Consider the following 26458-nt stretch of genomic DNA (forward strand, 5'->3'; position numbering starts at 1 on the left):
GACAAATTCAATAATATCGCTCGGTTGTCGACACTTAGAAATTCAGACTGCCAGATTCGGTCTCGAATAGACTAAATGCCCGGTAGTTAGAAGTCTCAGGCCATTCTTACCACTTCGCAGTTTAATTTGTTATGACTGCGGTGACTGTTGTTTGCCTCCTTGGACCTCTTGACCAATCTATGACGTATGAAGCTAAAAAGGTCCATTGAAACCAAATAGACACCATAGACACGTGATTTTCTACACTGACCGCAGTGCTGACCCCCGGGGGAACGAATCATGAAGAATTGGGCAATAGGAATATCCCGACCTGGATTTGCAGCTTATTGGGCTTTTAAGCCGTGTTCTTTTATAGCATTGTGGAATTGATCTTACGGAGAACATCTGAGGTAAATTTATAATTAATTTTCATGTTATAAGTCAATGGATGATGCATAATGCTAGAAAATCTACACAGTGTCACCGAATTTTCTTGTTCAAATCGTGATTATCCTTGCGAAACGAAGGAAAGAGAGAACTCTATCTGGTTTTCTGTTTATTTTTATTTTTTTGTTTCACTTTGGGTTACTAGAAAAATAAAAAACATGGTTTTCATCCCTCCCAGTTTTAATTTGAAAACTAGTATTAATTTGAAACTAAACTCTGTTTAGAAATTTAAATTTCGTCGTAAAGAACTCAATCATCATTTTTTCATGTCCTTGCTCAGTATGAATTTGCAATTTGTGCAATCACCTGATTAGTCTCCAATTAGTAGCATGGTAATTTATGCACCATTAGAGTCACTTTCAGTTTATGAGAAAAACTGAGACGAAATGGAGGCCAATTTACAAACTTAGAGAGTGCAGGTTGAGATGTGATCCGAAATAAAATAACAGCAGATATGTTGACCTCTCTGCTACTTCCTTGTGGCTTTTAAATTTTCACTTAGTTTAACAAATCTCCTATTTATGTGTGAAACAGGCTACATATTTTTTGTCGTTTTACTGCTGTTGATGCTGCTGTTGAGAATTCCTCAGTAGAAGTTTTATTGGGAAACATCACTCTTAATTGGGTGATGTGCATGCTTGTAAATTACATACATAGGAACTCAGTACACAGACAGTCTTGCATAATACTTGCGATCGAGCCAGCATGCTCACTTAGTACAGGCAACTTAATATCAGCCGAGTGTTGTGTATAGTTGTACTTTTAGTTGCTTTTCCTATCACTAGTAAAAGTACAGTGATGCTAAACTCATGCTAGCTGTGCACTTTACCCTTCACACCCCAACATCAGTGTGCATATTCTCTGTACTGTTCTCCATACATTTCCTAAGTTGCTGAGAAGGAGAATTTGTTTAACAATCTAAAGCTCCTTTATTTGGTGAACATTTCCTCTATTCCTGTAATCTTGATATGTGATTCAGGGGTAATTTGCAAGAAGAAATGAGATTCTATTGTTACTGGTAGGGGTTAAAGATTTAGAGATCACTTAGCAATCTAAAATCAGTTGCTCAATTGCTTAGCTTGTTAGTGAATGACATACCTCATTTGCACTCTTAGAAGCCCTTTGTCCCAAAGGCTTCTTACAGTCACGTTAATATGTGGTTTAGAATCAGTCTTAAGAACCATCAGCCATTGGCCCTCATACATGTAGCAGTCTTTTCTATTTCCTCTCAGCCAAGAGAAGGAGGCTTGAGCTAAGTTGCAGAAATTGGAGCTTTAGACTTTCCCTTTATTGCTTTTTATCTTTTGCTGTCTGTCTTAGTATGCATTCATGTGAGTCCCATACTTCTCCTACTTTGTCCTAACCCTTAAACTCCCATGAATGACCAACACAGAATTTCTCCATACAATATCAACAGAATATCAAGTAGACAAGTGATGAGAATAAATAAAATATCAATGAGAGGATTATTTGTTGATCCAATACCTAATTCTCAAACTAATATCATAAGAATTGCTTGGTAGATGTTAAGGAGAATTACTCATGATATCTTAGGAGTGGAAGGGTTTAGGAAGTGGAAAAGAATTCACTGTAATTAGTAATGTAAACCTTGTATTTTGCTCTACACCTTTTTTGATAGGTCACCTGATCATGACAAGTGTTGTAAACAAAGCTATTTTGGAGCTTACTCCATCATCAACTGAAGAAGATGCAAAAGAAACTTATGATGCTTGGGCTGCAACTTATGAAAAGGTTAGTAGGGTTATTAATCAGCAGACTGTAAGTCTGAACTGTTGGCTAAGTCAGTACTTGCACTATGACTTGTCAATTTAACAGGAAGTATTTCACAATTTCCTCCCCACTCTTTGAATTAGAAAATATTTATCGCAGAACCTCACTTTTTTCAGCTTGGATTTATGGCCTGTATGCTTCTTGCTTGGTCTGTAACATACAGTATAGAGCTCAAAATTGTTTTGTAAGAATTTTGTTTTGCAGTATTTTATAATCAGCCATTTGTTTCACTGTTTAATAGGATACAGATGAACATGGGTATAAGGGCCATGTCTTATGTATGGAAGCTTTCAACAGAGCCATGCAGTCTGAAGAGATCTTTCCTGGTGCAGACAAAAACTTAAAGATCCTTGATGCTGGAGCTGGTACAGGCATCATTGGTGAGATGCTGGTTAAACAAGGCTATACAAATGTTGATGCTTTGGATATTTCACCAAAAATGTTAGATATTGCTGAAAAGAAGAACATTTACAAGCGACTTATCTGTGCACCTTTGAGTGATGTTCGCATAGACCAGATACAGACTGCTGAATATGATGTGACATTGTGTGCAGGCACCATCGTTTATGGTCAAGCTAAGCCTGTGGCACTGGATGAGTGTATACGTCATGTAAGACCAGGTAAATATAGGGCACTTGAATGTATCCCACAGTTAACCCTTAAACTCCCAGTAGAGATTAGCATGTGACTTCTCCCTAAAACATCCATACATTATTCAGCAAACAAGTGATGAGAATCCTCAAAATTATCAGGTAGCTGTTGTTATCTTGATCTAACACCAAATTCTTGTAACTAACTTGCAAAGAAATGTGTTGCAGCCAGCAGGAAGAATTCACAATACGATATTGGGAGTTAAAGGTTTAAGATAGGAGGGTAAAGTTTATGGTTAAGCCAAGTGGTCCATCCAGCCAGAGTTTATCCCAGTTTCCATAGCATGAGGTGACTAGAAGTATACCACCCCCCTGGATGGGATGCCAATCCACCACAAGGGTACCCCCAGTATTTTAACCCTTTAACCTCTAAGAGTGAGTAGCATCTAATTTCTCCTTACAATATCACCCCTGAATTGCACATGAAGGTTGTGAGAAAAGAGAAAATGATCACCAGCCAGAGAAGCCCTTGATTGTTAAACAAATTCTCCTTGTCAACACCCCAGGAAATGAAAAATAGAACAGTATGGAGAATATGCAAACTGACAATGACAATTTGCCAACACCCATATACACTTATGGGTGGAGAGGGGCTCTGTGAAAGTGTTTGACCCTAGAACACAATGCATTGACCAGGCCAGCCTTGAACCACGACCTCTGTGACTGGAGTCCAACACACCAACCATTAGCTAGCAAATCTCCCACATCCCACAGTCAAGCCTGTTTTTTAATAGTGGCACAAGTACAGATGTAAATTAGCACAACCATAAACATAGCAGCTCTTGGAAATTGATTAACATTGAGCTGTGAAAGGTGCTATGACATTAGATTGTTAACAACGTATTCAAAAAGCTCTACTTTTGGAATTAAAAATCCCTTGCTCCCACCCTTGCTTGTGCTTTCATCGATTTTTGTATTATTTGCATTTATAACTCCTGTGCTTTTGCCAGTGAAAACCTGGCTGAAATAATCCAAATGATGTGCTGATAGATATAAATTGGAATTGTGCAACTGAACACCAAGGAAATAAAACTGCGATTGTCATTTTTTTCCTTAACTTTCAATTAGGCACTTGAGGAACTTTAACCTTTTGGAGTGCTTTTTAAAGATGGGGAAGGAGAGGGGGGCTCTTAAACAGAGAGAAGGGGTTTTTTGCAGTTACTAGGACATACTGGTATTGGGCTTTTAGCTTTTACACTTAATAATATTGATCTGTTTCACATGTATTTCTGCCCAAGTACTTTCACCCCTAAGAAGGACTAGCATCTAATTTCTCCTTACAATATCACCCCTGAATCAGACTTGAAGGTCATGAGAATAAAGGAAATGATCACCAAATAAAGAAGCTCTTGATTGTTAAACAAATTCTCCTTGTCAGCACCTTAGGAAATGGAGAATATTCAAACTGATGTGCCAGGGTGTAAAGGGTCAACAAAACTCTCCTTAACACTAATATGAGTATTTTGTTTCATTTTAATTTTAGGTGGATTGTTTATTTTCTCTATTCGAGCAGATTCTTTTGACCCAAAGGAACTTGGTTATAGTACGAAGTTTGAGGAGTTGGAGAAGTTAGGAAAATGGAGCCTTGTAAACAGGGAGCTGCGTGAGCTGTATTCGAACCCCCATGAGGAACGCTATAGAAATTGTTATTTGATCACTTACAAAGTGCTTAAAAATTGACCAACTAGCTCGTATCACAGTAACTTTTCTCAAAATTAAAGGCTGCACCACAGCTGCTTCATTTTAGCCGACTTCTCTTTCTCTATTGAAACATTATTTCTGATCCTCTGCTTTGGTCCAATGAAAAGAAAATTTGATTTATAGGACAGTTTTTCTGTGTGATGATAAATGAAACAAATGTGAAGTGATTGGAATTTCAACTGTAATTGCGGTACATAATCAGACTCGAATTGCAATCATCGTCTCCAAAAGAACCACAACAATTGATAGAAGCTATTTGTGGTAAGTAGGGGAGGAGGGTAGGTAGGGTTTTTTTTTTTTTTACAATCAAATATGGCTCCTTTGAAAAGTACTTTCTTAAACCTGCACAGTAAAGCAATTTCCCTAGATGTGGCGCGTAGCCACAATTTAAAAAATTGAATTTCAAATTAGTTAGCGTTAAACTCAAAATAAATGTCCATTATTGAGAAAGCTGTCCAATTCTTTAAATAGTCCAATCAAATGAATATGAAAGTGATCTTCGCATCAATGAACACTACTTCTAAAAAGAGAAGTGAAGATATAGCCTGAAAAAAAAAGTTCAGGCCTGCACGGGATTTGAACCCATGACTTCTGCAGATTCGCTGCAGTACTCTACCAACTGAGCTAACAAGTTAATTGGTAGCTGTTTACTATTTTTCAAAGTTCATAAATTGCAAATGCATTTTATAGTTAAGGTTTTTTACGTCTTTAGGAGTGTATTTTTCATCATAAACTTTGATTTTATCGTCTCTATCGAGAAGTTTTGGAAGTGGCGTAATTTCTGTGAATCGCGACTCTTTGCAAAGGACTAAATCAGTGCCAAAGCAAATTATTTTCTCTTGATAAGGAAGAACTGCTTGACTTGCAATTTGAAATTAACAGAACCTTCTCAAATCTTACAGAATATATAATAATTGTTGTATTTTCCTCTTTGCTAATGATCTCAAGGTTTTCTTTTGCAGCTGCAGGGCCTCGAGGCTCTGTAACCCAGCACAAGCCGTCAAACGTCAGGCATGTGCGAGGGTATCATTTCTAGCCGGGTGCGCGTCAATTTCCCGCGCGAAATTTCAAAGGAAAACATAAGAAACGACCGCTGTCTCGCAAAATGAGCGAAAGAAAATTTGAAACGTCCCTAAAAATCTGTAAATAGACACAAAAATAGGGAAATTGAAAATTCGAGACTTTTCAAACACAAAGCTTATTCAAGTCTGGGTATCCTGTTGATTTATCACTCTGTTTTGAGCTTTACCGAAAAAGTTACGCGTTTTTAAAACACAGTGATTTACTGGCTTGTATGTTTGTTTGTAACTCGGGTGACACAACTTGGTTCTGACAGCCTGAAAGCACCCCATTTAGTCATTGCAAAGTTTGAAATCGCTCTGTTCCGTAACCCCGCCAATGAAATTGAGAAGACGTTAATCACGTTCTCTAATTTTTGCACGCGCGACCGACAGAATGCAAATTCTGAAATAATTACTGAGGTAACAATTGAAAACAACCGACACTCTTAAAGTATTCTTGACATAAAGGAATACTTTACTGCTACCTTTTCCCTTGTGAAACGTAGAAGGAAAGAAGAAAAACAAATCGAACAGTTAAGCCGAAAAAAATGTCGCTCGATAGTCTTGAAAGCGGTCAGTCGCCAGAAATATCGCTGTTTTTGGGAGAGTATGAAGGAGAACGAAATGAGAAGGACGAACGGCATGGGTTTGGTCGTGCTCTGCTGCCGAATGGAGACGAGTACGAGGGAGATTATAAGAATGGCAAAAGAAATGGTAATGGAAAATATACATTCCTCAAGAGTAAAGCAAGGTAACTTATTGTTATTCATCTGCTGACGCGAAATTGGTGGTTTTCCTTCTCTTGGCACGATAGCTATTTAGAGAAAAGTCTATGTTCGCGTGCATAAATATGTTTTGGGACCGACTCAGAGTCATTTTAGCCCGATCCGTTAGGCGAGGGAGAATTGACTCTAAGGAGGACTCCAAGACATTATAATGCCCAAGAACATAATTTGTATTACTAAATTTATTACTTTGGAGGACATCGAGACGATAAGAACTGAAAGCATAACCAAAGAACCAGTATGAACAATCACGCGAGCGTGCGAGCGGGCTAAAACACATTAAGAATAAACCTGTGAGGCCAAAACATCCCCGAATAGTCCTTATACCAAATAAATTCCTCTCAACAGATACGAAGGAGAATACAGTAACGGCCAAAAGTGTGGTCAAGGAAAATTCTGGTATCCTGACGGGTCAATTTACGAGGGAACCTGGGCCGAGGGTCTAAGGAACGGTTATGGCAAGTATACTTATGCAAACGGAGACGTATATGAAGGGATGTGGAAAGATGGCCGCAAACATGGACAGGGAGAGTATATCTACAAGGATAAAGGAATTAGATACCGGGGTAATTATAGCGTGAATCGCAACTACTCTTTTGAAAACAGAAAGTCGTAAATACTTTGATTTAATTCAAGCGGGTCCGTTGTGTGCAAATTGATTTTTAATAAATCGTCATTTATTATACACGAGTAAATCTTCGAACCACAAGCTAAACACTAGACTGCAAGCAGTTCTTCCTTGTCGGTGAAATATATTGCGCGAGTCTAAGGGAAAATCATGTCAGCGCGCCGCGTGAAACTATTGGAGTGATGCTCAGTCCCATACCTCCGCACAGATTGGCTTGATTGGCTTCCTGAGTTTAAAGGCAAAAAAAAAAAATGCTATAAATTTTCATGGTGTTCACAGTAAATTGCTGGCAACCCAATACATAGTTTGAAATTCTAAGAAGGCTGAAGTACTAAGGCACCGTTCAAGCGCAAAAAAAAAAAAAAAGGCGAAGCACTTTTTAACCAACAAGGAAATGGGTCACAAGTGCTGCAACGACATGAAAATGTAAAACAGGATGGTATCATTAAATTCACATCAGATATCATTCAGAAAGAGAATTAATTCACCAAAGATCATGTTTAACTGCAGTACGCATGGAACAGTATCTTTCTATTTTCCTTCAAAGGATACATCTGTTTTATAGAACATTGCGCGTTTCACAACCAACCGTTAGCGAATAAAAACACTGTAACTTTTGATGAAGTAGTCACAGTAGAAACAAGACATTTACGCTGTTGATTGTTTTCCAGGTAACTGGAGCGATGGCATATCTAAAGACCATGGAAAACTTATAACCTCAAGCTTCACATATCATGGGACATTTTCCGGTGAGGAACCAGTTGGGACTGGAAAGTTTCATTTTGATGCGGGCTGCGAGCAGGAAGGTGAATATGTAACCAAGCGAATGGTTCGATATACCGATGCCTCCAGAGAAGTTTTCCACGTCCCACACTGGAATTGCCTTTCTTTGTACAAGGCAGGGTCGAGACTCGATAAGCCTTTGGACTAATAAGTTCATTCACGATATATCATGTAAAAGTCTTGACCGGTATTTTCTGACAATGTCTGTTGATTCAACTCTAAGCAAATGCACTATTTCGAACGCCTTTCCTTTTTTTGAGGAAACCAAATATTAAAAATTAAAAATTGTTTATTAATCAGGTTCTCTTGTCTTTCCCCTTCACCCTGGTATATCAAACGTATTTGCCCAAGTCTGCACCGCCTACGGGGAAGGTATGAAGCTCATTCATAAAGAGATTTTAAATTTTTCTTTATTGTTCATTGTAAAAAAATATAATTCTCTCTATCTATACACTGGATTATCTACACTTAGAGAGTTAAAAATTCATCTGTCAACTATAAATCTAAACGAAAAATTCTGTTTGGCACATAAATACTTGATGCATTGGTATGATATCTCAGCGGCCTGAACTCTTAGTTCTAAAATAAGGGAAATTTGGCATTTCTAAAAGCGAGCCGACAAACGATTTTAAAACTTAAATCGCATTTGTCGGTAATTCGATTTGATTAAAACGGTTAAAAGCAGCTAAAGCAAGAGGATCAGTTTGGAAATTGCACCCTTAATTATTCGTTATTCCATAGTTTCATAATTAACAAACTAAAATAGGTTCCAAAGTAACGTGTACTTTCACGGGAAATCATTCGGTGAGAAAATTAAAAGGTTTCAATGGGGTTTTAGCTTGTAGGCGTAAAAATTGATAAACTTTAACCGGTGGACGTTAAAAAAGTTAACCGTAAAAAAAAAGAAAAAAAATTCGAAAGAAAGTAAAATATCAGCCGTTAGACGTAAATTGGCCAAAGTTTTAACCGTTAGCTGTAAAAGCCATTACCCCATTGAAACCATCAGATTAGTGAACAAAAGATTATACAAAGAGCTGCTTGCGTTTGGTGCTCACATTGTTGGGGTCTAAACTCATTAATAGCGTTTAAAATTATGAGGAGAGGACGATTCCTAAACGCCAAGACTTCCCACCTTTTCTCATTTATCTCAAGGAAAACGGGAACCTATTTGTAAAAGCTGCCTCACTTTACAGGATAGAAATTATGTAATACAGGCATCGATATATCAATTTTGCGATTAAATATGAAGAAATAACTCCCACCTAAAAAAACTATAAAAAAATTAGTCTCGTATCACGCATGGATATAATTAAGAGATAGGGTTTATGGGTAGAGTGATACACTCGATAACAAGAGATGCAGCGGTTATGTTAAATGAATAAATTTTTCAAAAATTAAAAAATCAAAGGATTCCTCCGGGCAAAAATTCATTCATTCAAGATAGCAGCCGTATCAAGTATTATGGGCAATATTTAAGATTATCATTCGATGAAAACAAAGTTGATCAAAAATGATTTTAAAAAAAATTGTTGCCTTAGAGCCGACGTAAGAATCATGAATGAGCGCTTTGAATCATGTTAATTAATGCTGATGTAAAAATATCCATAAAATATTTAAATTCCAAGATGTATCCAGCTTACAACACCAGAAGACTTCCACATCCCTTTCAAAAAAAATATCTCATAACCTCAACAAAAATTAAAAGGATTGCCTCTTTTGGCATAAATATTTCTTAAGTTGACGCTCTTTTAAACGCTACGAAAATGAAATAGATTATTAGCTTCTAATATAAAAATTGGCCTCGAAAGCTAACCTTCTTCTTCACCAAAAAGCATTTCAAGGTGATTTTATCTAAGTGACCCAAATTTTAAAAACTTTTTTTGTCAATGTATTGCGACTATTAGAACTGTCTATTTTTTTTAATATATAAATTTTCTTATTAAGCGCCAATATCTATACCACTTTTCTCATACTTGTCCTTACCCTCCGTTTCGTAATCAATGTCTTTTCACTTTAAATCTCGAGAAATTGACTTCAGTATTCTCCGATGCTCCTCTCTTATCAAACTACTGATAGCTCTGGCATCCATTAAAATAAATGTACCAATATTCACAGATTAGATACTGTGTTTAAGCTTCGTCACAAATCCTGTTTCCATGTCTAGGTTGGCTTCGAGACGAAAGCTCATCTAGGCGATCCATGCTAATCTTTTACTCTCGCTCACATTCATTTTCGGGATTGTACATTTACCATCTAATCATGGTGAACTTTTCCAATTCTTGCCGGTTGCGACATATTTGGGAGATGTAATAATTGCGGTTTTTGTAGCTATGATTTCCTACATATTTGCATTCTACCTTGCGAAAGGGGTTATTGCAAGTTTTCATTACAAATTGTCGGCTCACACTCCATGATTTCTCACACGGCGTAATGGTCGAACGAGCTGAGGTATTCTAATGCTCTTTGGTAACAGAATAGGTATTGTTCCTGATGGAGGAAGAAGCAAGAAAATATCAGAGATGCGCATTTCTTAACGTTCACTTACTTGTAAGTCAGTGAATCAGTCAGTCGGTCGGTCGGTCGGTCGGTCGGTCGGTAGGTCGAACAGTCAGTAATTCCGTCAACTTTAGTCAAACAATCAGTCTGTCAGTCTGACAGCCAGCTAGTCAGTCAGGGAGTCGGTTATTACCCAGACACGTAATGTAAATGAAATCTTCGACGAGAAGCAAAAAAGGCAGTTGAATTTGAAACAGCAAAATTTTCACTCTCAAAGGCAAGTTCACAAAACATAAAATAAGTACAGATCTTCCATACAAACCTTATTTTGAATCATGTTTGGCCTCTGCGTTCTAAGAAGTTTCACCGTCTGGAACAAATCTACCACTCCCTCAGAGCGCATGCGCTCTAGCACGATAGAAAGGGCGCAGAATACTCCAGTTCTACCAACACCATCACTAAGATAAAAAACAAGCGTTACGTGTGTAAATATCAAGTTAATTCCACGAGATAAATTCCATCAAGATAACTCTGGTATTTATACATATCGGAACTTTGGCCGACTCTGAGAGGTTTGAGAAACGTGAAAAGGCCGGAAGTAATTGATTGACTTTCCGCTCGGGAATGGCAAACCTTTCTGTTCCCACTATGCCTGAGATTCAGTGCAATGGAAATACCCTTAACTTCATTTACCTGCAGTGCACTGTGATGGGGCCTTCCTCCTCTTGCTGTTCGTATGTTCTTTGTATTTGGCCTATTAACTCCAAGATACCCTCACCGCTCTTGGGGACACTTTCGGTCCATCCGTGAAAGTGGAACTGTTTTATGTTTCGTACATTGTCGTTCTATGAAATAAAGAGTGACAAAGATGAAATTGGAAGCAATATTCATTTTCTTGGTTAATCGTGTTCATCGTATTAAATAATACCACCTTAGCTCAATCATAAGACACGGACCTTGATGCCCTCAGGGTGCACGACATTTCCTCGAGCCAAATATTTTCCCGCCCGGAGCTTTTACTCAGTCAATAAGTGCAGAACATTTACTTACCATGATATCTTTAACCTTGAATTCTCTGATAACAAACTGAGGAAATTCTTGTTCAGACACAGGATCCACTATATAATACTGGTGCTTTGCGGAGCGATCAGTCGGCCAGTACTGGTAACAACGCTCCTAACGGGGGAGACGTGAGGAAGTTAAATGCAATAGCAATGATAAATTCACAATTTTTAGAAATAATAAAGTCTTACATAACCTAGTACAGGTTGCTACGAGCAGCGTCATTTGGTCAGAAGTTTAAGCAACGCCATAAGGAGATAATGTAGTTGACTAAATTAGTATTCATAAATTGTAATAATTATGCAGGTCGTGCATAAATTTTTCGAAGCCCACCAATAAGCAAAGCCGTTACTGGGTGACTTTCCAAATTAATTCATATCAGTAATTATGCTCATCCATAAATTATTTTTAGCATACCCTGTCTCCTTCGTAAAGCTGCGTCAACATGACGACGATGTTTGAGTTATGTTCCATTAACATTCTCCAAAAGTCATCCACGGTTTCCTGCAAAGGACCCTGTGTGGCGATGTAAGCACCTCTCTGACGATAGCCCTGGAAAAAAAATTGATAATTCTGAATTAGACGAGGTTACACTCTCGCCTCATAGTTTTACGGTCAAAACTTATCTTGGTCTGTGATACATGAATGGATGCTTGTCCAATACAGTTTATCCCCTAACCCTACCCCTCCTTCCCTCCCCCCAGCATTTTGTCAGACTTCTCTGACAGTTCGCAGACACCCAGACAAATTGTTCGTGGTACTCACGTCAATGTAACTTGCGTTAATGTAGTCAGAGCCTTCGATGCCGCGAGTAGATATCAACTGCACTCTTGTTGATTCGTCTGTTGCAAAGAAAAGAAGAAAAGAAGAAAAGCATTAGAGCTGCACTCAACACAGGCAAGTATTTATTGCAACTCGAGTTGTTTTGCGACGAAAATGTTTTCTTTCTCTCTTTTTTCTCCTTAAATCCCTGATGCAAGGCAAAACGAGAGCGTCTACAGACAGAGAAGACTAACGTGGGTTGGAAGAAACGATTTTTTTGAAGATCATTGAATTGTTGAGGGAGTTGTTATTAGCGAAGCTTAAGCTTCGCCTAAAAGTAACTGTTTTTATTTTGGCTTGAATTGTCATCCATTGCAGCTTTTCTTCTTCCTCGTGTATCTCATGAGAAATGTTGCTACAATAATTGGTCTTCAAAATTTTCACCAGAGTGGAGGTGATTTTTGAAAGATATTGAAATAAAAGGAAGTAATGCAGGCTTTTAATGAAAACATTGACCTATCGGTGAAGGATAAAAATTACTTTACCAGCCTGAGCTAGTCTCTTACATGGTAAAATGTTGGCCAATCTGTTTTTTGATCTGTTATGTGTCAGACTTCCTGTTCCCTGCTTCAGTCGGCGAGCTTGATTTGGGTTACTAAGCTTTCTGAATTCCTCCGCTAAACCGGCCGTTCCGCCTTCCGAAGGTTCTGTGAGTCGCTTAATGTGTTGCACAAGGTTCCTCGCATGAACTTCTGTATTGCCGCAGGATACTGCTTCAAGGAGTGCGTCGTGAATAAAGATGTATTGTTCCTTAAAAAATATAAGGGTAACATTAAGGAATAAAGGACTTTTTCCGTATTTACATCGCTTTATCTTATCACGTGTGGGGTTATAATAATTTTAAATAGTTATGCAAACTCGACACGCTGATGAGCCCGAAACGTGTTTCAGTTGTAAAATTCTCCAGTTTTAGTATCTCAATGTCAAAGATGTTTGCATTTGAACTTACCTCGTTCTGGACCATGAAGTTACGTTGGGTTCTTAGCACAGTCACGTGTCCATATATGTCGACGGTATTTTCATGTTTCACTCTTTCTAGCATGGAGTCAATGACGATGAAGCAGGCTGTTCTACCAACACCACCACTGTTACAAACAAGAAAGAATAATGTTTTTGTTGTATTAGCTTACTTTAAGTCGTTTTCCCAGTGGAAAGGCACTGTGGAAACATAATTCTCTTTTTTAGAAGTTACACAAATTAATTCAGGTTACCAACCAATTTAACGTAACAGAAAATGCCAAAAGATTTTTTTAGTTATCCACCAGCCCGACTAGCTCAGTCGGTAGAGCATGAGACTCTTAATCTCAGGGTCGTGGGTTCGAGCCCCACGTTGGGCGGCTCCCTCTTTTTCCTTTCTTTTTTTTTTTTAGCATTTTTCGAAGTAAATTAAGAAGGTTTTATAAACTAAGCTTAACTCTCACCAGTTCTATTTTTAACATAGACAAAGTTCCGATAAGGATAACCTCCGCTATTTACTTCATAAATTTTTGTACAAAACAAACATCATAATGTTGATTGGTAATTACCTGCAGTGCACCACTATGGGGCCTGCGTCTGTAGGATTATAGAAACGGACTCTTCTGAGGAATGCAAGGAAGGGAGTAGGATGGGGTGGGACACTATGATCAGGCCAGCCAGCGAACTGGAAATGTTTCACTTCTCTGGGCTGCGGGGCTCCCTCCTGAAAATTTTGAAAGATGAAAATGAGCAAGAGAAGACCATTTCCTTTAACAACCAATTTCTATTAAAAATATTCAACAAAAACTTCATTAATTTTCTACGTTTTTGTGGCAAAAGAACCGTTCACAACGAAAACTGGTTGCTTTATGCATGACAAAAAAAAAGGCTGCCTAAAGCACTCATTATGGGAAACTTGCTGATAAGAGTTTGCTTTGAACTCTTTCCATCTATTTGCTAATCATCTTAGCGGACAAAACGTTTACGAAACGCTCCTTGTCTAAATACTGTCACATCAGTTTTCTAAGAAACAAGACTTGGTAAGGAAAAACATATAGTATCAGTCCATCTAAACTGCTGAGGAACATTTATGATTCAAAATTTGCTATTAAAGACCTTGCATATCTGTAGCGTTGTAATTGTGTAATTGGCAAACTCAATCCAGTCTGTTACGGTAACTTCAATATCACCATACAATTCAGCCCCGTCGGTGGGCCAATACTGTTCGCATTTTATCTGCAGAACAAAAAGGAAGACAAGGTTATATAAAATTTTCACAAACTGATCATTCTTCACGCACAGGAGGTTTGAGTCGTGGTGTTGTATTCCTGAACGACAAAGTCGGTACATTTTCCAAAAATTATCTCGCCAAGCCTTAAAGTAACTTTTGTTTAACCAAGGACTTATTCAAAAATTTATCTTAAAAGTTTCTTCCCCTCTTCCACTCCCTTGTTATGCATAATTCTTCCAGGACACTTAAGAACTCTGAAAATGGCGAAAATTCCACCAAGAGAATTACAAAAAGTAATGATTAAAAGTAAAATGTGTCTTACCTTTCCTCTTTCTTCTAGTTCTGTAAGCATGACAATTGTAAACGTTTTGTGTTCCCAGATCATTCGCCAAAAGTCCTCGATTGTTTCTTCAAGAGGACCTGTTTAAAAACGAAAAAAAGTAATGAAGAGAGGTTTTTTTTTTTTCATTTTTGCATCTGCATTGTTTTCCTACAGAGCCATTTAAACGAATATTGCATCAATCTAGAGACCATACAAAAATCTTTAATTTACCTTGTGTGGCAATATACGCGTTTTCTTTGCGGTATCCCTGCAAAACAATAACAGGAATTCAGATTTGAAATGTTTTTCATTGACGGCGCACGTCCAAACCACTAGTTCTTGGTTCCTCTATGATTCAGATTGTGACAACACTTCTTCCCATTTTTGAGCATTTTCACGATGCATGTGACATTAAGAACATTTTAGTTTGCTTGTTTGTTTGTCTGTTTTGTTGTATTTCGCTTTAACAAGCACTACAGAGTCAGACTAGGTACAGAAAGCCGAGGTTAAGAGGTGAAATTCTCAGAGGTGAGTTTTGATGACGAAACACTTACGTCACAGAAATTAGCGTTGATGTAATCGGAGCCCACGATACCATCTACTATTGACAAGTGTACACGGGAATGGTCGTCTGAAAGAGAAAAAAAACGTTTATCTGGTTTGCAATGCGAGAAAAATAGTATCAATAAGTGATTGGTCCAGGAAACTCGTGCCACCTTCTCAATCAATCAGATTCAAAACTAAAACCAGGCTCGATTTGGTCACTCCTGTTTTCCCATGTTTCACGCAGTTTATCTGCTTTTACTTAGAGTCTATAGGGTAATGATGATGTCAACCTTCGCTGCGATTGACTTTTGTAATTAGTTTGGTTTTGGATCTTCGCAACTCAAGTTAAAACTTCTCCAAGAATCCAAGTTAGGGTAATAAAGTCGCACAGGCCTCAAGTGTTGCATTTGATTGGCAAAAACACTCTGAATCATCGACAAAGTGAGGTGATCCAAAATTAGCGCAATTTCGGATTGTTGTCGGTAGAAAACTGCTCTATCTTTCATTCATTCTACTTACAAGCAACAATGTTGGGATAACGGTTCTTTGATTTATTACACTCCTGTGATGAGGCTTCAGAAGTAAAGGTTTCTCCTGGTTCAATTGACTGCAACAGAAAAGAAGAAGAAATTAAGGCAATCCTCCACTACAAGAAAAATCTTGCTCATGAAGAGTTCGCGTTGAAGGCAGGAAAGCACCTGAAAGCCGAAGGCCGAGTTGGCAAATGTGCTTAATTTGTTTAAAACCTTCGTGAGTTAAAGGGACTTAAAAAAATAGACAGCATTAAAACCATTGGGATGGCAGGTAATCACAGACAAGGGGTCCTGAAGCTCTATAAGGGAGAGCTTATCAGAGGGGGACTTATTAAAAAAAACGGCGGTGCCTAACAGCAAAGGTGGCTTCGTAGAGAGAAGGCGTTTGCAGTATATAGGAAATGGAAATTACCTCGTATTCTTGCAAAAATTTAGAATTCTTTTCAGCTTTTAAGCTATTGTTGTGATTGAGAAGCTCGGAGACAGGGATTGGAGGATGGTCCATCATGGCTGTAAATACAAGCATCACACAATTAGTTGAAGTTCTTCCATTTAAACGGCGGTACAATGGCTAATATTACTCGTGAAGAGATTACACTTTTGAGTCCCCTTACAGATTGATGTATCTAACTGAACAAATCAACAAAATCATTTTCATGAGAGTTTACTACGGGGTCTTTAACAATTGTTCCGTTCACAGTATAGAAGGTCTGATTTACACTTTTATTCACCGCAGCGTTTGAATACATTTAAGAGTTTCATTCCGAAAAAGAAACTCAGATTTCGGGCGTTTTTTCTCAGTGATTATTTCGGTACAAAATTTTTGAATAAATCTATCATTAAAAAAAAATAAAAAGAAAAACTGGATACATTTTTGATGAAAAAATACCTGGTGTTTGGATCGTCATTCTCTTCATTTCTACAGGATCTGATGGTTCTGCTTTATCATCATCCAAAGATTTGGACTTTTTACTTTTTCTTTTTCTCCTAAAATACAAAGAAAGTCACAAGCTCAATCATAATTATTGCCTCATAGAAATCCTTACAACTACGGATCTAAGAGTAACAATTTCCAACGAACGGTTTACAGAGATCATTCATCTCATCTATTCCTAAAGTATATTCTTTTCCGAACGCTCCATACCTATCAAACAACAACAACAACAACAAAAATGATTTTACCTTCTACAAACAACGACTGCAAAAACAATGATCGCGGTAAGCGCGATTAAAGCGGCGACTGGGATGATTATAAACATCATGTTTAGTCCTCCTCTGGCGTGTTCCTCCGGGTCCTGCACAGCACCAGTAGAACCCCCCTTTGAACTGTCACCTGATTTAAAAAGAGGACGTTTGACGGAATTAATACCTTCAATACTCATTTTCATGCACAGGACGTGGAAAAGGAACATTTTCCTTCTGAAAGGAAATTCTCAACGGTCTTGCCATAAAAATGTAACTCGCCCCAAGCGCCTGCCTGTATAAGACCTCTTATCCGAAGTACTTTAAGAGTGCGGATTGCACTTACCGAACTTTACAGGTGTTACAAATGGACTCGATGTATACAACACGTCCTGTAGATGAGAAAAAGAGAAAGAAAAAACTTCATATTTTTTTGTATATTGCAAATAAACGTTACTTCCGAAGATGCGGGAAGCTCTCTTCGAAAAGTTTCCTCGGTAAAATAATAACAACGATACTTATCATCATCATTGTGATCTTGGAAAATCAAAAAAAATTTTTAGGGGGAAAGGTCAGTGATACATCATTGAAGGCCACGCATGAGTCAATTGGGTAGAATAAGACATGAAAATGAGATGGATCAATATCAGTATCTGGTTAACTGCCCACCTACCCCTCCCCTAACCCAACAACAGTCTATTGATAACAAGTTAGGGTTAATGTTGGGTTAGGGGAGGGGTGGGTGGGCAGTTGCCCAGATATTGATATTGATCCAATGAGATTATGAATCATAAGTATGACAACCAACCCCTCTCCCCAGTCCTTCCTCTCCTCCCACTTTTCTTTTCAATTATATCTTTTTTTCTTACCCTCCCTCCCTCCCCTCCCCCACCTGTGCACAGTTATATCACACATACGTACCCCTTTGTCGCTTTTCACATAAGCTCTTGTAAACATCGTATAGTAAGATCCCTTGGTCAGCTTTTTATTGTAGTAACCATAAAGATTCTTGAAGCTCTCATCTCCCACGTTGAATGTCGTCGGTAGTTCTGATGGGCTGAATTTTGCGGCGATGTAAGGCTCTTCGTTGTCACCCTCGGCCTCTCTCTTTCGCCTCAGTTCTCCGAAGAAGTCATCCGGGGATTTGTCTTTGGGAAGCTGATTGCTTTTGCCCAGCGGCACAACGATTACTACGTAATGGCTGTACGAAAACAACAAGAAGTTTTAACGGACTGATGGCCATGTTTCACGAAAGTTATGTATTTCATCTCGCTTTCGAGTTTTTATACGTTCTTATCACGCTTTTCTTGCTTATAACGTTCAAAGCTCTGAATATGAAAGCGATCTTTGCAGTAATGAACACTACTTAAGCAGCTTTACGGGTTCATTTGGAACCAACATAATGACCAGCTCCCAGTTGCCTTGTTAGCTCAGTTGGTAGGGTGCTAAACCGGCATCGCAGAGGTCATGGGTTTAAATCCCGTACAGGTCTGAATCTTTTTTCTGACATTATTTTCACTACTGCTTAAGTAGTGCTCGCTTCTGTGAAGATCGCTTCCATATTTATTTCTTCCGCAGTTCACATATACGATTTTTTAGATTTTACAGTCGCATGTTCTTAACTATAATCATCTGTCTGCTAAACAATGCAGTGACTTAGTTACATTGCTAAAGTTTATAAATTAATTGAGATACTCAAAATATACCTCTACAGAAAAAGTAAAAATTTATTTATCCTCTACCTGATTGGTCCATTTCTCTCTGACGCAGCCTCCAATTTCATGGGCAAATACTCATTTGAACTTTTTTCCTCGATGATGACGGGTCTTGTCAGAGCTGGAGGTTTACCCGTGTCGGTTTTTAGTGTTAAAGTTGTACTTGGCCCCTCGCCCATGGAATTAACCGCTGACAATTCTATCTTGTAGGTTGTGTGGGGAACAAGTCCTTTTAGGGTGTGCGATTGAAGACCGGGCGAGACAGCGTCCAACTTCACATCGCGAATGTGAGAGAGCTGTTTCCGTTCGCCTTTCTCCGTGTAGGATTTCGTGCCGGAATATGTTATCTGAAAGAAGACCGATCAAAAGTTTTGAGAAAATATAGATGAGGAGCATGGAGTACCATAGGTAATACATAAATACATAAATTTAAGGGGCACACCTGGAAGAAGAGAAAGTATCCCTTGAACGAGGGCGCCGAATAAGTGAACGTCACAGATAAATATGTTTTACATAGGAGTATTCAACAATATTTCCGTTTTACTTTTATCCTGTCTTTTTTTAAGCTTTCAGAAGTATCTCATGGAAGAAGTTTGGAGTTCAGTTTCGCAGCCGGAGACTAATGTTTCGTAGCGATCTTACTAGAGTGGCCCATTGAGACTACGCATGCGCAATGCGCCACGGCTATGTTTTTAGACGAAAAGTGCTGGAATAGTACCTTATATTTGGTTATTCCTGCATCCGTAACTGGGGGTTTCCAGTTCAGTACTACCAAGTCGCTACCTTTAGACTCGAATTGCAGATCTCGGCAAGATTCTGGCACTGAAAATGAACACAAACAATAAGGCTTAAACCCACAGACCGCACGAATGGACTTAAACTGTTTCGTTCCTTTCTAGCATTCGTCGAAGGGATAGAAACTGTTTCAAGCTCCGGAACACTTAACGAATGATAAATGTACAACTGTAACAGCATTTAAACAGACACTACTAAGGCTACGCTAAACTCGTTGTGTTTAGCAAAACGGTCAATTATCAGTGTCCAGAGGCAATCTAGCTCCAAAGGCCTGTTTAGACCTTAGTTCCCACTGCCTCGATGTAAAATGCAGGTCGCGTAAGGGTTCCTGATTCCCTACCCCATGGAAACGAGATTGCCTGAACGCTAGACTCATTCTGAAGCAATGTGGGGGCTTTTTACTTACGGTCGTATTTCAAGGTCTTTACGAAGATTGGCGAAGAATAATTGCCGGTGCCAACCAACGTCTCAGCGGCGACACGAATCCAGTACTTCGTGTCACGTGACAGGGCCTTTAAGGTTGCTCGAAGTCCCTTAACTCCTCTAGAACTCCATTGGGAGAGGGGAAGTTTCACAGCATCCGAATAGATTACTAGATAACTCAACACTTCGCCGTTTGGAGACTGGGGCGGTTGCCATGATATTGTAATAGCGTCAGTGCTTCGGGCTACTTCTAAGAGGCCGCGAGGAGGACTGGGAACTAAAAGCAATGCAGGTAATTAAGACATGCGGATTTTAAAACAGAGGAGAGGGGGCTGGGGTTGCCCTATGTAAGGTTTTCAATGACTCGTTCCATTTCCTTTAATTAAGGTGTTATTTTGATATTTAGCAAATTATGGAAATTATTTAACGAACAATAAAGAAACTGTCTCGTAATCATCAGAAACAACTTTAAAGGTTTTTTTCAAGAATTTAACAACAGGACCTACCTCCTTCATTTGTTTTCTCGACAACAGGGCGACTCAAAGGCCCAGAACCCTTCAAGCCAAGGGCTCGGACTCGAATCTCATATTCAGTGAACATTCTGAGCCCCGTTAGGAGCGCTTGCGTTTGGTTCGGGTTGGTGATATTTTTAACTCCCACCCGTCTCTTCCGTTTAAGCGGGTTGTATACCACAGTATACCCAATAAGAGGTCCATTACGTTGCCACTTGTCCGGCTCTAGCCAAGTTACACGAATTTCAGTTGATGAAACCGCCTGAGACCTGACCTGAAGAGGGGGTCCTGTTGGGGGACCCGGAGGCATTTGAACCCAAATTGGTGTTTCTGGTGACCAGCCGGCTGTACTTTGTATAGAGACTTTGAACAGATACCACACCCCTAAGTCTGCAGATAGAATAGAGAGAGATCAATTTACGGAGAACAATAATCAAGAAAGCAACAGTGAAAGCAAAAAGACTTGAAAATGGCTAACAAAGGGCTGACGAACTGACCGACCGATTGCTCGATCAGCTAACCAAACAAGCGAAAACCAAAGTTGTTGTAATGGATGACTGCCCAACGTGACAAACTTTAAAATGCAAGTTAATGAATGAGCAGACGGCTTTGGGATAGGTAGACAAAAGGGGAATGTCGAACGCGAAAGCACGCAGCACTTTTTCGCCCACAACAGCGTCCTACTAGCTAGTGAAACTAGATTATCTTTGTAAATAGAATAAGAAAGAGGGAAAGTTTTGAGCTTGGTAAAGAAGTAGAGAAAGATGTCAGGAAAAAAAAATTCTAAGTGCCCATGAGGACTTAGAGTTTTTCCTTTGTCCCACGCTCCTGACAAGACGAAAAAACATCTTTCTCTAGATTATCTTTCATTTTATCTTTGACAGAAATGGGAAGGGAAAGAACACAACACAAATACTCTAAAAACTCCCAAGCCGCATTCTTGACAGGAAACTAAATAAAACAATGGAGTTTATGTTCGCGGGCACAGAAATGTTTTGGGTCTGACTCAGAGTCACTTTGGCACAAGCCGTCAGGCGAGGGTTAAAATAGGTGCTGAGATGGGCCAAAACATATAAATGCCCAAGAACATAAACTGTAATACTATTATCATCACTTTGGAAGACATTTAGAAAATGATTTGAGAAAACAAAATTAAATCAAAACATTCTAGACAATCACATGACCGTGCGAACAGGCAAAAATACATGTAAGCCCGCAAAACTCGCCACAGTGCCCAACAAAGCAATATACAGGGTTACTACCCTGTGCGATGAGTCCTACCGACTTGTGCGATGACAGACTCACCAAGCTCTTTAAACAAATGTTCCTTGGTTTGAGGAGGAAACGGCATTTCTTTCAGTTTGACTTTAGAATGATCCCGTCCACGGAGATTGTGCAAAGACTTCCCATACCGCAACCTATAGGACAAGATATTAGGGGCTGCTGTGAACCATTTAATCGTAACGTCAGTCCCTGAAGAGGAAGAGCCCGCTTTGCCAATAACGTATGGTGCATCCGGTGGCTTGGGTAAGGTCTTCGCAAGCACTGAAATGCTTCGCTCTCCGTCTCCTTTATTCGAGTAGGCTGAAACTTCTATTTCGTACGTTGAATCAGGATCAAGTTCAGTTAACATTAGGGACTGTTGATAGACAGGAGAAAAAAACAGGTGTAAATATCTCAATAAAGCAATGTGAGATTGTGATCAGTATTTTAGTTGTTTCCTTTAACATGCGAATTTACCCCAAACCCGAAAGGAAATCTTAAAATATTCAGTTTCCAAACTGTTTGTTGAGTTCCCATAACTGTGTTCGACGCAGGAGAACATATACAACTCATGTCAGTTTTCAGTCCCGTGGGTTTTATGAGATCCTGAGGGGTAACCAGGCCATTTCAGCTTTTCGACGCCATCTTGGGCAGACTGACACATATGGTCTCGATCTCATGCAGGTATCCAGACTTGCTTCGATGCGGCCTGGATTCCATTGGACGCTGGGTGGTTAAATTGGAACCATTTGATCAAAAGAAATGACTTACTACAGAGTAGAACTGTGAGTCAAGCCACCATACAATGTTGGCAAGTTTAATTAATCACATGATGGAAATTACAACGCAGAGACAAAATATCCATCCCTATGAAATGTCCAACAACCTTCACCAATCCATAATTAGTACTAATAAATAATTCTTCTTTTTACTCACCAATTGATGTTCGGAAGCAGTAAATTTAACTTGAGTTTGCTCGGGTGGAATCAGTTCTTTACCAAGATCATCGACTTTTGTATAGAATACAACATAGCCTCGGATACGTCCACCCTGCGACTGCAGTGGGGCTGACCAGCGGACTCTGATAGCAGTTGAATTCAGCACATCGCACTTGAGATGACGAGGCGCTTCCCTGGGAACTGAACAAAAAAAGATAAGGATGGTAAATTGTGAAAAGTGAAAATGCTTTTTACCCCGAAAAGATAATCAAGATTCAAGCCCACATATCTCTTCGAAATACACGTCCTTGAGTCAGTTTTTCCCTCTTTGTGTTTGGAAATCCTGAGAAAGACTGCCCCCCCCCCCCCCCCATATTACAGAGTACATGGGTATATCGATAGAGCGCAATTTTGAACAAGACCTCAGTTTGAAGAGCCATGAACGAGAAAGGAATGGAACTTATACTCTTAATTTGAACCTTTTTTCGTAAGAGTTAACTTCAACTTTCAAGCAAAACTTTTTTTGAAGATCAAAGATGTAATTACAATCAACAGCACCATACGTATTTATGGTAATAGGTTCCTAAAAGGTCATCAATCGTATAGAAACACATTGTATTGCAGATTTTATTCCGTCTCTCGATATGAATTGTCTCCAGGAAGAGAGTTCCACTGCGTATTTAGTTTAGTTTCGATGCATCTCCACAGCGCGAGTGACAAGCCCCTGATATTCATTTAAAAAATTCAGTCATTCAAAAGCGTGCCAAATAATAAGACTGTAGAAGAAGTGTGCTGTTTATAATCAGTGAGTGAAATGGTACACGTTTCCGACGCGATTTCATTACGCAAACAAATGAAGCCCGTTTAAAATGAGTACATCGACTTTAAGATTTAGCAATGGAAACTTCAAGCAGGTCAATTTCTTGAAGTGTAATAACCGTCAAAATATTTATTAAAACAACAACAGCCAGCACGAATGTGATGATGCCCAACTTCAAGCACATGCTGAATTCATCGCCAGAGAATTCTTTTAGCAGAAACTGCTTATCGACAAGAGCTTTAGGGAAAGACAAGGAGACAAAAGCCGGTCGAATTTTGTAGACTATATGCTTCAGTGTCTAATCTAACACACATTCTAGGGCTGATCATTAAAAAGGAATCAGAAAGGACGCTGCGTAACGCTTACATGACCTTCCATAATGATTGAATAAATTAACATGGATTATTGAGTAACACTGAACCAACAATTACTCGCAACTGATACACAGGAATCTTTGGCATAATAGGATTAAATATGATTGAATCGACAGATTAAATCGCCGATAATTACGCTAAATACTTTAAGGTTTGATTATAAGATAATACTTCCGTTGAAAACCGAAAAAACGTTAACAAGATTTCTTTCGGTCTGCCCTTTCGATTGTAAAATGATACTCCTCCGCAAGAACAGAGAACAGGACACAAGGTGTTTGCATATTGTCAAAATTTTAGCACCTTAAACATGCTTTTAACCTTGAAACAAAAACGTCCCCATATTTGAACTTCTTGAACTTGGCAGCTTTTCAATTAAGAAGTCTTTCATTTAATCCCATTAAGTATAATAATTTAACCGGATTCTATAAACAGTTAAAAGGATTAAGTTGATTCTTCTAAGCAAGGCCGACGACCTTGCAAAGAGTGCATCTTTTTTCAGCCATGAATTAGGGCCAAAAACGGAAGATACGGTATTTAATCCCTAAAAAATATTTACAACCGTAGGCGCGTTTCACTCCAGCAAAGGGACAGGATAAAGCGGGATTTGATTTCATCCCAACAAATCTTCTAAGTTGATATGATCCATCATTATTTACGCCTATCTTTAAACAAACTAAGCTGCTTGAATATTAAGACCATGGAAGAGGTTCCTGAACGTGTCCATTTTTATAAAATGTTTAAAGATAGACGTGCACTTTGTGACGTTCTTCTGAGTGATGAACCTCAGAATATAGCAGTATGCCAGTATCTTCACCTCTGCTTAAGTTTTTGTTTGTTCTCCGTTATATTGAAGTGAAATTCCAAACGATGTCTCAAATTTGCATATTGGCAATGCGACGAGGTCAGTGGTCAAATTACTAATCCACTTAAGGAAAGTTCTAGCAATTATTTTCGCCAACGTCAACTTTTCTTAATTTAAAACAGGCAAAAAAACATGGTCGCCCCATTTCAAATACGGAGCGTTAAAACAATCAGAACCCACGACTCTTCAAAAATTGAACAAGCCTAGCAGCAAATGCGTTTCCACTTCCGGTCCTTTTTACCGCTTTTAACCGAAGTGAAATTTTACCACAGTAGGCAGTAATGTCGCAATCTGATTGGCTTATTTGCCGTTGGCTGCGCCTCGTGAGCCCATAACATTTTGACCACTGTCATGACGAATATCGTTTTCGATAAAAGTAAAGACCACGCTAAAGCACTGTCAATTTGTTCATCGACAATGGAATGGTATTCTACGTTAAAGCCAATTTGAATCCCAGTAAGGGTAGAAGAAAAATAGAACAGTCGAAGAACCAGAGCTACTGTTAACCCCGGCTCTGACTCCCAAGATCCGCCAAGAAATTCTCCATACTAACTGACATACATTTCCTTGTTAATTAAATGGAGAATTTGGTGTTTTATGGACATATTACCCTTAGACGTCTTTTTTTATCATTTATTCGTGGGAAACTGTCTTGATATTACTAGAGAGTTAACATCTCGACTGCCAAGAGTGACTAGAATCTAATTTCTCCTTACAATATCACCCCTGAATCAAACATTGAGGTTACGAGAATAAAGGAAATGATCACCAATTAAGAAGCTCTTTATTGCTACACAAATTCTATAGAGAACAATATGGAGAAAATGCATACTGATGTTGGGGAGTGAAAGGTTAATAGAAAAGTAAATAAACTTACTGTCTTCCTCTGTGGTGAAGTTGTGCTTGCTAGACCTCGGCCCAGGCCCAACTGACGTACTCGCTGTCACCCAGACAAAGTACGTGGTATACTTCTTTAGATTGTGTAGACGGACAGATAATTTATTTCCATCAACAGTCAAAAAACTGCAAAGGTAAGAAGAAAGTGTCAGCTGTTTATTTTTTACTTTGGTATGCTTCACTGATAGTATTTCTGTCAGTCAGATACGTCAGTTTGTGGGTCTTTTTTAATCTGTCTGTCTGTCTTCACTCTGTCTGTCTATCAGTCCGTCCGTCCATCTGTCTTTCTGCTTCTGTCTCTCTGTCAGTTTTTCCACTATGGCCTTTCCCTACATTCAGGCAGTTCGGGAAGCCGCTCGGAAAACTCTAGAAAAAAAAATTATCTTCCAAATCGGTACTATATTACTATTTCATTCAACTAAGTTATTCTTGTTTTCTCGTCACCATATTCCCACCAATAGCGTGGCTCCATTTTCAGCATATCAACCCACACACAACCCACAACTCCTCCAATCTACACTTCTTTCTTTGCTTGTCAGTTTTATTAATTTTTCTCGTTGTTTTTTTCTTAATTTAGCTGCTTGGTGATTTGTATGCTAAATTTCACTTCTATCAACAGTGTTCGACGCAATTATTGGAAAGTAGAAAAGAGAAGTATTTGATAGAATTTCAGAACTCACGTTGCTTGTTCTCCTTTTTCTCTGTACTTGATGGTGTAGTTTGTTATTCGTCCATTGCGATGGGAAAGTGGAGGGGGATCCCAGCTGATCTCAAGACTAGTCGGCTCCACGCTGGTGCTGCTAATGTTAGCTGGAGGTGCACTGGGAACTAAAAAAGGAAATAAAACAATTTTAACTTGCTAACCCTTGCACTTTCAAGATTA

At 38.9% G+C, this 26458-nt stretch overlaps 3 protein-coding genes and 1 non-coding gene across 8 annotated transcripts in view; 3 read left to right on the plus strand and 1 right to left on the minus strand.

Moving 5' to 3' along the window:
• Nucleotides 1-249: 249 nt before the first annotated feature.
• LOC131790097 (methyltransferase-like protein 27) lies at nucleotides 250-5014 on the plus strand. The gene is made up of 4 exons (XM_059107277.2): nucleotides 250-389; nucleotides 2066-2178; nucleotides 2459-2837; nucleotides 4351-5014. Exons 2-4 carry the CDS (start codon nucleotides 2077-2079, stop codon nucleotides 4545-4547), a joined length of 678 nt encoding a protein of 225 aa, XP_058963260.1. The 5' UTR covers nucleotides 250-389; nucleotides 2066-2076; the 3' UTR covers nucleotides 4548-5014.
• Nucleotides 5015-5615: 601 nt separating this feature from the next.
• LOC131790104 (radial spoke head 1 homolog) lies at nucleotides 5616-8061 on the plus strand. The gene is made up of 3 exons (XM_059107285.2): nucleotides 5616-6380; nucleotides 6763-6980; nucleotides 7714-8061. Exons 1-3 carry the CDS (start codon nucleotides 6178-6180, stop codon nucleotides 7971-7973), a joined length of 681 nt encoding a protein of 226 aa, XP_058963268.1. The 5' UTR covers nucleotides 5616-6177; the 3' UTR covers nucleotides 7974-8061.
• Nucleotides 8062-8217: 156 nt separating this feature from the next.
• Nucleotides 8218-26458, minus strand: part of LOC131790102 (tyrosine-protein phosphatase Lar-like) — a 58289-nt gene continuing 40048 nt past the window's right edge. For all 5 annotated transcript variants that reach the window (XM_066159671.1, XM_066159670.1, XM_059107282.2 and 2 more), the window contains 27 exons: nucleotides 26256-26403; nucleotides 25556-25701; nucleotides 22621-22823; nucleotides 21727-22060; nucleotides 20416-20811; nucleotides 19893-20186; nucleotides 19410-19513; nucleotides 18719-19038; nucleotides 17898-18177; nucleotides 17323-17368; nucleotides 16977-17127; nucleotides 16684-16781; nucleotides 16207-16304; nucleotides 15781-15868; nucleotides 15270-15346; nucleotides 14947-14983; nucleotides 14716-14813; nucleotides 14279-14398; nucleotides 13732-13886; nucleotides 13155-13290; nucleotides 12712-12955; nucleotides 12149-12225; nucleotides 11801-11935; nucleotides 11372-11497; nucleotides 11015-11166; nucleotides 10644-10779; nucleotides 8218-10312 (listed from right to left, as the gene is read on the minus strand). In XM_066159671.1, the coding sequence (XP_066015768.1) occupies nucleotides 10244-10312; nucleotides 10644-10779; nucleotides 11015-11166; nucleotides 11372-11497; nucleotides 11801-11935; nucleotides 12149-12225; nucleotides 12712-12955; nucleotides 13155-13290; nucleotides 13732-13886; nucleotides 14279-14398; nucleotides 14716-14813; nucleotides 14947-14983; nucleotides 15270-15346; nucleotides 15781-15868; nucleotides 16207-16304; nucleotides 16684-16781; nucleotides 16977-17127; nucleotides 17323-17368; nucleotides 17898-18177; nucleotides 18719-19038; nucleotides 19410-19513; nucleotides 19893-20186; nucleotides 20416-20811; nucleotides 21727-22060; nucleotides 22621-22823; nucleotides 25556-25701; nucleotides 26256-26403 (4268 nt within the window). In that variant the 3' untranslated portion in view covers nucleotides 8218-10243. The remainder of the gene's footprint in view (nucleotides 10313-10643; nucleotides 10780-11014; nucleotides 11167-11371; nucleotides 11498-11800; nucleotides 11936-12148; nucleotides 12226-12711; nucleotides 12956-13154; nucleotides 13291-13731; nucleotides 13887-14278; nucleotides 14399-14715; nucleotides 14814-14946; nucleotides 14984-15269; nucleotides 15347-15780; nucleotides 15869-16206; nucleotides 16305-16683; nucleotides 16782-16976; nucleotides 17128-17322; nucleotides 17369-17897; nucleotides 18178-18718; nucleotides 19039-19409; nucleotides 19514-19892; nucleotides 20187-20415; nucleotides 20812-21726; nucleotides 22061-22620; nucleotides 22824-25555; nucleotides 25702-26255; nucleotides 26404-26458) is intronic.
• Trnak-cuu (transfer RNA lysine (anticodon CUU)) lies at nucleotides 13470-13542 on the plus strand. Its single transcript has one exon. It is a non-coding gene; the product is annotated as a tRNA-Lys (tRNA).

Source organism: Pocillopora verrucosa, chromosome 12, assembly GCF_036669915.1.
Source record: "Pocillopora verrucosa isolate sample1 chromosome 12, ASM3666991v2, whole genome shotgun sequence".
In the NCBI taxonomy this organism is placed as follows: domain Eukaryota; kingdom Metazoa; phylum Cnidaria; class Anthozoa; order Scleractinia; family Pocilloporidae; genus Pocillopora; species Pocillopora verrucosa.